Raw genomic sequence first — 11,046 nt, 5'->3', positions numbered from 1 at the left:
AATAGTATTTCAGTGACAAATGAGTTGTGCTGTACATTTTACATATAACTGAGGATCTTGTCCAGCAACTCAACCCTGGATCCTGCAAATTAACTGTTCAAACATAAATTTTGGTGAAGAGCTGAATGCCAGTTGCATGCTAAGAGGGAGAAGGGAATCAATCTGACCATGAAACTGAGGCACATCTTCACAGATTTTGCTCTTGGAAAATGCCTTACTGGGATAACAGAAGCATTTAAGGGTGTTCAGAGACTACAGATATGCAGTTTGATAGAACTCTGAACAGATGAGACCCACATGCATTGGTCCCAGGGCCAATGTCACTTAGTTACAAAGTATGTAAACAACTGAAATATATCCCTTGTTGTTTATTTTCCTTAGGCTTCCAAATGAGATTCTGAGATACGCATTTAAATAAAGTCATCCTTTTTTATATATGTCAAAATTGTAGCTCTCTCCTAACTGGAGAGTTCAACCTGCAATACAGTACACACAATTATCACCATTTAACTAAGGGAGAAAGAGGAAATAAAGTTAAGATAAAATATTGAGACTATTATTATGAGTGTCTTTCTGAATTGTAACTGAAAACACAACATTCATCAATTCAATATACTTAAATAGACATGCTTTTCTCAACTGTTACTGAAATTCTGAGCAATAATATATGGAGAAGTATGAGATTAAAGTCTACATCTATTCTTCCTCTGGATGCAAGTGACTGAAGACAATTTTAGGGGTAACTGTACACCCACAAAATCATTACAGATTATAAAACTGCATTCATGTTCTTCATACACAAAGCCACATGAGACAACAGGAATGCTTGTTTATGGAAAAAAGTTTGTTTAATGATCAATCTGATGAGATCAGCATAGACTTAGAATTATAATTTATCCTTTAATAGAGAAAGACAAGCTTATTTATTTATCACCAGACCTTCACAGTATATCATATCACAACTGTAAACTTAATTCATAAATAAAATGGATGGTGCCACTGAGATTTATTCTGCAAAGTCTCAGATCTGAATAGGTATTTTCTTCTACCATATGCATGTTATATTGTCTCGAGTTGCCATTCATGCAGTTATAAGGCCACAGTTTCAATAGTCAGTCAACTCCATGACTGAGTCAATTCCTGTCTGGTACTAACTTCAGTGAGGTGCTTAAGTAACTTATCATCTAAAATGGAACAAATGATTTTTTTTATTAAAAACTGGAGAGTTGACATGCCCCAGGTATTCCTACCCTGTTGTTATCAAAGACATTGCCTTTCCCTCTACATATTTTACCATAATTATTTTAATACATTTGCCCTCACAACAAGATCCAAAAATAGAGAACAGAGTTCTCTTATCTTATTAAATGTGTACAAGGAACACACACTGCATCCAAATCTGAATAATATATTATGCATTCTTTGACCCTGTAAATTAGAGTAGAGGAAAGAAATAACTCCTAAAATAAAGAAATGACAGCAATGGCATGTATTATGAACAAAATGCCTGAGATAACCTGTATTCCAAAAGAAGCATGGATGACTCTCCTGCGAGCTCATCCTCTCTACCCGAACTCCTCAAAAACAAATAAGAACTAGATTTATAGGCTATCATGGCACTTCAAGGATGGATTTAAAGGTCTCTTTTTACTTCCACAAATCCTTAATTCTTACCTTTAGTTGCTTTAAAACATTTGACAAAAAAAATAAAATAAAATTTGTTTGTTCTGATTCTAGAGTGTAAATCCTGGAAATAGAAGGCAGACGCTGAAGCTTATTCTGTCAAGTACAAAAATGCTACAGACGATAATACTTTTTCTTTGTTTTTTTTAACATACGATTAAAAATGGCTTCATAGAAAAGCCAATTTGAGAAAATGATAATGGGAAAGCAGAGTTTCACTAGTGTGTCAGTGTATATAAACTTGTTTAATATTTCCTTTAACTAGACATCCAGCTAGTCAGGGGTGAGACCTAGAACTGAAGGAGGGAAAAAACAGCAGCTGCTGCTAGTAAAAGACAGTTAAGTTAAGGTTAGTGAGATTCTAAAATATCAGTGGGTTTATTGTGCTAGATGCCCATTTCGACATACAAATGATTGGAAGAGAAAGAATTACTTTTATCTAGGTCATGATGAAATATCATAGACAGTGGCATCGAGCACGCTCTCAGCAAGTTTGCTGATGACACCAAGCTGAGTGGTGCAGTCCATACATTAGAAGGAAGGAAAGCCATCCAGATGGACCTGGACAGGCTGGCAAAGTGGGCCCATGAAAACCTAATGAGGTTCAATAAGGACAAGTGCACGGTGCTGCACTTGGGTTGGGGAAATCTCAGGTATTTATACAAACAGGGGGAAGACCTCCTTGAGAGCAGCCCTGTGGAGAAGGACTTGGGGGTCCTGGTAGACGAGAAGCTGGACATGAGCCAGCAGCGTGTGCTTGCAGCCCAGAAGGCCAACTGTACTCTGAGCTGCATTAATAAAGGGGTGGCCAGCAGGGAGAGAGAGGTGATTATCCCCCACTACTCAGCTCTTGTGAGGCCCCATCTGGAGTACTGCACCCAGGCCTGGGGCCCCCAGGACAGGAAGGATGTGGAGCTCTTGGAGCGGGTCCAAAGGAGGGCTACTAGGATGACCAGAGGGCTGGAGCACGTCTCCTATGAGGAAAGGTTGAGGGAACTGGGATTGTTTAGCTTGGAGAAGGCTCCAGGGAGACCTCATTGTGGCCTTCCAGTACTTGAAGGGAGAATATAAACAGGAAGGGGAATGGCTGTTTACGAGGGTGGACAGCGATAGGACAAGGGGGAATGGTTTGAAACTGAGTCAGGGGATGTTTAGGTTGGATATTAGAAGAAGGTTTTTCCACAGAGAGGATGGTGATACACAGGAACAGGTTGCACAAGGAGGCTGTGGATGCCCCATCCCTGGGGGCATTCAAGACCAGGCTGGAAGTGGCTCTGGGCAGCGTGGTCTAGTGGTTGGCGACCCTGCACGTAGCAGGGGGGTTGAAACTTGACGATCATTGTGGTCCTTTTCAACCCAGGCCATTCTATGATTCTATGATCACTACATGCTCCAAATAATATATGTATTTAAGAGAAGAACAAGACAGTGGGGTAAGACAGGGACACAGCACTAAGACTGGAAGGAAAGTCAAGAACACATCTATATTTTATAAATCAGAAAGAGTATCTGTATTCTTTACAAAAATACTCACTAAACTTTTGATTTCACCTAATGGTTATCACCCGAATAAACAATATCTACACACATATTTCAGTATAATAACCCAAAGCTCTGAACCCAGCTCCCACATACCAACGGAAGCATATTTCAAGACAATTCCATATGTAATAGAAAACAAGTGGTAAAGGAAATACATGTCTCTTTGTGATCTGATTTACACATCAGCAGACATTTGCTGTATACATACATTTCAAAAAAAAACCCAAAAAACAAAAAACCACCCTTAGGAAATTAAACTTTTCTTAATGGGGATGTGCTAAACAAAGACTTTGACTCAAGAAGAAAATGAGTTGTGACGAATAAACATCTATTATCAAGCCTATCAGTTTCCAAACCAATACTAAATTACAGCACCATGTTAAAGAAACACCAGTCATGATTAAAAAAGAAAATAATGATGACAGCAAAAATTAAAAGGCAACTTTTGATTTATTTTACTGCAGAGAATCACTCAAATGTGAGGTGGCTGAGAGTGAAGTAAGTTTCAGATTTCTCCATTCTCCGAGGGGAGACCTGAGATTAGCAATGGTTGTCCTTCAGAAACACATCATACAGAAAAGCAAACCCCTCAGCAACACGGACCTGAAGATTTATTTAAGATCTTCTAAATCTTAGAATTCCATTTTATGCAGACATTAACAACAGACCACTGACACTGACATCAAATATTTGCACTGGCCTCAGTGAAATTATGCACAAGAATCATCAGAGAAATGCTTTACAAAAAGGATAGAAAAGTCTTACTCAAACTCAAGAAGATCCTTGTAGAACTTCTCAGGCAAGAAGTATAAGATAAAGCAGCATGTGGTGCCAAGACGTTAACAACCTTCAAAATTGAGTCAGGTTGAGGAGGTCAGACTACACATTTAACTGATAGCTGGGGATATCTTGTTGGCTTCTTAGATTTTATCCTATTTCTTTTTCTCCGGGTAGTTTACTTCAGGTTCACAAAAGGTACTGTATTATCAGGAATGGAGAACAAAGTCTCCTCTTTAGTCAAAGCACAAAACCCAATAGACGTGCTGTATCTCTGAGCTGAAGAAACCATATCATACAATTATATTTAATATCCATGTCTGCTGAGGCCACACATAGGAAACTAAATTCACTCCAGTGTTCTGGCTGTTTTCACCCACTCAAAGGGTGCTGAACAGCCTTACACCTCAGCTTATGTTTATTTTGCACCACTATAGTGATCAGTGAGACAGAATGTCTCAGTAAACCTGTCAGAAGGGGTTAATTATCATCACTGGGAACTGGGCCAATACCACCAGTTTTATTTCATATACGCCATCACACAAACATCGGATAGTAAATACTTCTGGGAACTAACCGCCTGGGCTGGAGTAAAACTGGTGAGCTGGAGGTAAAAAGCTCCATATTCTATTACTTATCCCCTGAGCTATAGAGTCCTCAGCTGGTAGTTCCATAAAGGTTCACACAGCCTTTTTTTTTCAATTTTTTTTTTCTTTTCCAAAGGCAGCAAAAACAGTTACAAGTTTAAAAATAATAATAACAACAAAAATCACACCTTCAAGAACAACCATATTTTTTCTTAAAATAATTTCTCTGAAAGTAGCAGACTGTACACATTTTACAAGAATAAACAAACTTCTCTAATATTTATCCACAAACTGGGAGTCAGAGATGACTAGTGCAAACTTCTGCTGACCAGCAGCATTTATTCTACAAACTTTGGGTATCCTAAGTGTTCCATTAGAGAAAAACAGGTATCTTCAATCAGTCTAATTTCTTTCTTGGGCATGTTTTGTTTCCAGGCATGAATGCTACTTGGTGAAATTTCCCCCTCATAAGGAAGATAGAAAAGACTGGTGGAAGTGGCAAATAATATTTGGTTTAAGCTAGCAGGAGGAAGAGGAATACCAAGAAAGGCAAAAATTGTTTCAGCTGTCTTCTGAGGAAAGCTCACAATATCTTCAAATTTGACCATCAGATAATTTGTTGGCAGCAAGTCTCCATTTATTCTCAGTGCTGCTGCTGTGTTTGCTAGCCATAAATGGGACAACACAGAAACAGCATTTGAATTAGAATTTGAAAATTCTTTTCTTAATGATTCATATTCAAAGGCATAGCCTTCATTGATACTACATTTTCCTTTACCATTTTCCCATTTAAACATTGCAGCTAAGCGTTGTGGAACCTTTTTCAAAGAGTAAAGGCTTGGCTTATTTTTGTACAGCATCGAATATATCCATGCCCGTGGATCTCTTACTACATATAATGCTCTCATTGATGGTCCTAGGATTTCCTGAAAGAAGGGAAGCTTTAATGTCCAGCTCCCACTACTTAAACTAAGCACCGTTCGTGCACTAGGATAATAAACAAGGTGTCTTCTCAATTCCCTAATATATTCAGCATCTTTTTCTTGACTCGCTCTTGCCCTGCTTCTTTGCTCCAACAGAGATTCTCTCTTTTTGGATCTTTTCTTTTTGTCCTTGTTTATGGCAGAATGCTGAGTAATTTTACTTCTGCTGGCTTCATATAACTGAATGTTTTGTAAATGCAATTTTGTGTCTCGAACTAGAGACTGGAGCCACCCCTTGAGAAGATGAAAATGCCCATTCTGAACATCAGAAGCCTTCCATTCACATGGATCTACAAAGGAATCAATTTCAAATTCACTCTCAGGAATTTCTAGATAGGCTGTAGGTATCCTCATGTATAGGAAGTCACTGCTGTTGAAGAACAGCTGTTTTAAAATTTCTGCACCAGAAGCAGGAAGTGAAGTAATTATAACATCTGGAAAAACAATGGAAGTCCCTTCTAATCGTTTGTCTTTATTGCCTTCATCGTGTTCTAGCCTTGTCAAGTCACTGCTCCATTTTGCACAGATTGGCTGAGTACACATGCTCCATACATCGACCAGTTCAGTAAGCCACAGTGTGATAACCAGTATCAGGATCCAACGCAACATTTTACTGAAAGATACGTAAAACCGCCACTGAAAGGCCAGTATGACTAAACTAACACCTAAAATTAACCCTGCAATTATGTTCACTTTGAATCCAAATGGCAAAACTACCCTATTATTTTTAATCAATTTTTCCACAGATTCAGTACCTAGACCAAATTTAGTCACTTTGTTTTCATGAACAACTTTGGCAAAACCACCAAATCCCAAGTAATCGAACCTAGCCTTTAAATTCTGATGATCAGTCACAACAGAAACAGTATTTTCTGTGCTGTTGACACTAAGTGATATCTGAAATCCAGACTTTACATTATCAATGAGCCTGCAGTTAGAAACATTGACATATGGGCCATAGAAAAGGTAAACAATCCTTGTAAGAGTGCTTTTCATTGGAAAGGTAACATTTACAAACTGAGTCCATCGCTTTTTGAATTCAGCAGCTTGTTCTGCCTCTTGTATCCTAGCAACAGGACTACTCCCATGATGATCAAACCAAAACATCTTGTAGTGGGCATCCCACACATCCATCATAGCTCCATTGTACTTGTTCTTAAATTTATAGGGTATATATTTAAAATCAATGTCAAGATTATGAAAAAAGGCACTGACTGAATTAACAGGAGAGTCTGCCTCCTTCTCAATGTGGTCTACTACTAACAAGGTCTGAGAATTTAGGAGCAGCAAAATGCGGTACACACTTTTCAATTTCATTGCTGATGTATAAGCAGACACTGCCTCCCCACTCACAAACATCATGTCTCCAGACTGGGAGGCTGTTATAATTTCCCCACTTGAGTCTCCAACCTCATGACCAATCCACTTCAGCCACTGGGCACATTCACCAAGCTGTCCCTCCCAAGGCTGGTTACACTGGCTCGTAGGAGATGGGGCAAACACCAAGACATTGTTCAGGTGGCTGAGCTTAGGTCCGTAGAGAGCCTCAGATACAAACACCTGCCCATTGGGAGCAAAAGTGAAAGAGTTCTGATCAGGATGCTCATGTCCAGGATTAAAACTTCTCCATCCATCAATCCAGGCATATGGTTGAAAGTGGACAATATCATAAACAGCCCGTCCACCCAGTTTTCCAGACTTGAAGGACACAAAGGTGTTTGTCTGACTGCTTGGCAATCCAGCCCCATAAGTAACAACTCCCCAGTTAGGAAACACGTGCATTTTAGCAGTGCCATAGTCAGGAGGTGGTTGAGGAGTGATTTCAGCAGAGTACCATATAAACTCTGTGTGCAGAGTGCTCCACCTCTGTGCAGTGGATGGTACCATTGGTCCATCTTTGGGTCTGTGTTTTCTAATTTGCTGTGCCAGCCAGTTGCCAGCTCCATTCTTCAGGACAAACTTATCCAAGAAAACCAGCTGACTCTCAGGACCATAAAACCAATTGTAATTAGAATCCGCTACACCCACAGTCCTTTGAAAGCCTGGTAATAGCGTGGCATAATAAAACCAAAAGTGCATTTTGAGCCAATTATTTTCCAAGTTGTTAATACCAAAGTGTCGCTGTGCCAGGAAAACATACTGTGTTATTGACTTAGCAGTGTAACTCCCATAAGCTACTCCCTCGTCCAGAGACCCATCCACAATGTGATTGAGCAGAAACATTGTTTTCTCCATCACATCAACAACAGCGTGTTTCCAAATATTTGCCTGAGATCCATCGTCCACACCAGTCACTAAAGCTCCAGTGAGCAAAGCGAGCATGTTGGTTGCTTGGTGATTGTGAAGAAGCTGCTTTCCCCAGGAACGAACCTTTGAGTACTCAAACATTTCCTTGCTTGCAGACCGTATCTTCTCCAGGTATTTTTGTCTTCTCACATCTTCCAGTGAATTATAGAGGAAGTCATAAGCAGTGGCAAATCCCGTTAGGGAGTGGCCAAGTGGCACTTCATCACCAGGCGCACTCTCAACCAACCAGTTCTTGTAAGCAGCCATTCTGTCCATATACTCCACAGTAAAATCTAATGCAGCTTTATCTTCAGGGCACAACAAACAATAAAATGCTAGAGGTGGCAGATTATTACCATAAACTTCATTCCACTTTGCAGCAAAATCAACATATTTGGGTGGAGGTAGGTAGTACATGGGGTTGGATAACATAACCATCACCGCACTTCTGATGGTTCTGAATATATGTGAATGGCTTGTGTGAGCTTTCTGCCTCAGCACATGGACGTCTTCAGCATCGAAATACAAGCTTGGATGAAGAGATACTTTTTTCACCTTCTGCTCAGCACCAAGACTATCAAGTTTCTCTTTGTCATATTGATCTAGATTTTCCATAAAAGTCACCCAATCAGAGTAATTGCTTACAGATTCTTCAAAAGTGAAGACAGCAAACATCATTAATGCTAGAAATAAGGTATGCCCTGTAAGCATCAGAGCCATGATCCATTAAGCAGCTCCTCTTCCCCAGGCATGCATTTCCTAACAAAACACAACATTCAGATATCAAGTTTTGATCCAGTCAGTATAAACATGAACATCTTAAGGCATTTTTTTTCTTAAGACGAAAGACTCAGTTTTACTGCACATTCTAACAGTTACTCAGATTACTTGTAATCTGAACTACGACACTGGAATAACAAGTCTGCCAAGAAATTAAATCTCAGGTGCCTTCTGTTCACACTTCTCTCAAATAGAACACCACAGCATGTATACTAAAATCAGTGAAAAAGTAAAATCCGAGATATGCATACAAATACAGGATGACAATACACAAGAAGAAAACAGAATGTTATGCCTTGATAACTTGAAAACCTCAATTTGAAAACAGGAATCAGAGCCACATGTTTTCTCCGTTAAAGTTTTCAATCAGGTAAAATTCCACTTCTAGAGCTGACCAAAAAAAGAAAAAAAAAAGAAAAAAAAAACCACTGATCACAAAAAATATATACAATTTATTCAAAACAATGTGGTGAATTTAATTATTTGGGGAATTTACAGCACTTGAAAAACAGACTCAAAAATGGAAGCTACTTTCTTCAGCCTCTCCCTTATCTCAGTTTGTATACACATTCTTTATCATCTTTCTCTCAGGACTCGTGGGAGAGTGGGAAGGGAAGGAAAAAAAAAAAGGCAGAAATCCTTCATCAGCTCCTTTAAATGAGTTTGTGGTGCTTTTAACCACTATTCCCCTCCATTAGTAAAAAGTTTGTCTGAATTAATAGTCAGGGAGTATCGACATATATTCAGGTCTTCTTTCATCTCATCTTCAGCCAATGATGCCCAAATTTTGCCTCAGTGATTCAGAGAATCCTGCTCCTTCCATTACGAAGCAAAATGAAAACATATGAAAGGAGCTGAAAGCCAATGCTTTTCTGCTAAAAGAGCAGTTTTGGTTTTCCTTCCACTTTGCATGTTGGTTCTTTCTGTGGAAACACAAACAGAAGTCCTCTGAAGCCGTGCAGGTGTCAGAACACAGACCATTCAGTCACGGGGAATTGATGTAATGTTTTTAGGGAAGTTGAGGGTTAATACATTTTTTTCTCTTTTCCCAAATAAATTAAAAACAAAAGGGGCATTTTCAAAATTCCACAACATTTCCCTTCGACAAAATGGAAATTCAGACTGGAGACCTCAACTCTCGTTATTTCATTTTTCCCTGCACGACACAGGGCACATTTTCCCGTCACGCTGCCACAAGCTACCGAGAACACTCCACTAAAAGCCAGCGGAGCTCCCATCCCCAGCAAACCACCACGGGGCCGGGATGCCCGCCGGGATCCGGCCGCCCCCGCCCGCGACAGCCCCGCGGCCGCCCGCTGCGCCAGGCCGCGGCCAGCAGAGGGCGCCCGCCGCCGGCCGGGCCGCGCCACCGCCCCGGGGCCGCACAACTTGAGCAAGTTTGGGCGGTAGGCGCGGGCGCTCTGTTCGGCCCGGCTCCTCGAGTCTGCCCCCGCGCGGCTTCACCCCGACTTACCCACGGCGCTGTCCGTGCGGGCGGCCGCCGAGCCAGTCCCTGCGCCGGGGGCGGCGAGGTGCTGCACCGTCTCCTCTCGGCTCAGCCGCGGCCCGTTCCGCCTCGCCGCTACTTTTCACCCGGGCTGGCCGCAACTTCGGGGCTGAGCCTCCTCCGGCGGCTCGCGGAGCGCTGCGGGGAGCGGCGGACTGCCGGCGAACAAGCGGAGCGGCGGCGATGTCGCTGCGGTTGGAAGGCGGAGGCGCGCTCGGCGGAGCCCTCCCGCGGAGCAGGAATCCGCTGGCCCTCCACGGCGGGTGCACCCCCGGCTCCGCCGGCGCTCCCAGATGCTCTCTTCCCTGCGACTGCGTGAGGCGGCCGCCGCGCCCAGCCCAACCCAGCCCGCGCCACCGCGATGCCACCGCCGCCCCTACGCCTCGGCAGCGGGCTGCCGGCGGAGAGGAGCGCGGCGGGCGCGCCCGGGGGCAGGGCCGGGGCCCGCGCGGGGGGGGGCTGGGCCCGGGAGCGGCGGATGGTGGGGGGAGGCGGGGCCGGGCGGCTCCCCCGAGTCCACGGGGAGGGAGGGCTCGTGTTGGGGGAGCAGGTGGGTAGGAGGGCGGGGGGAGCCGTCTGATGTGCAGCTCGCAACTTTATGAGGGAGAAATAATTGCGTAAAAGTGCCTCAGGAAGCACGGGGATGCGCAGCATCCGCCTGTTGGAGGGGTCCCGCGTTTTACAAGTACCTCCCGGCACAGGCGGTTTATTTTATGCGAGGCACTAAAAATGGCTCTCCTTCAGCTTGAGCAAAAGGCTTCTGAAGTACGGCATAAAACCGTAATGGCACGTAGAAAACCTTTGCCCCGCAACTCGCGGTGCGGGGCCCGCAGATTCTGCTGGGCAGCGCTGCTTGGTGCCCGTGCTTCAGAGCGATAACGCTGCTGTGGGGCTCGCAGCG

The 11,046-nt window shown here is 42.9% G+C and overlaps 1 protein-coding gene across 2 annotated transcripts; it reads right to left on the bottom strand.

Moving 5' to 3' along the window:
* Positions 1-829: 829 nt before the first annotated feature.
* On the bottom strand, positions 830-10,460 carry DSEL (dermatan sulfate epimerase like). Of its 2 annotated transcripts, none has more exons than XM_040695648.2 (2): positions 10,113-10,460; positions 830-9,561 (listed from the first exon to the last, which is right to left on the bottom strand). In XM_040695648.2, exon 2 carries the CDS (start codon positions 8,576-8,578, stop codon positions 4,928-4,930), a length of 3,651 nt encoding a protein of 1,216 aa, XP_040551582.1. In that variant the 5' UTR covers positions 8,579-9,561; positions 10,113-10,460; the 3' UTR covers positions 830-4,927. The 2 variants fall into 2 exon arrangements, with proteins under 2 accessions (XP_040551582.1, XP_004935280.2); XM_004935223.5 differs by having other exon boundaries at positions 830-8,617.
* Positions 10,461-11,046: the final 586 nt, after the last annotated feature.

This window comes from Gallus gallus, chromosome 2 (genome assembly GCF_016699485.2).
Source record: "Gallus gallus isolate bGalGal1 chromosome 2, bGalGal1.mat.broiler.GRCg7b, whole genome shotgun sequence".
Taxonomy (NCBI): domain Eukaryota; kingdom Metazoa; phylum Chordata; class Aves; order Galliformes; family Phasianidae; genus Gallus; species Gallus gallus.
This window is presented reverse-complemented; position numbering and strand designations above follow the sequence as displayed.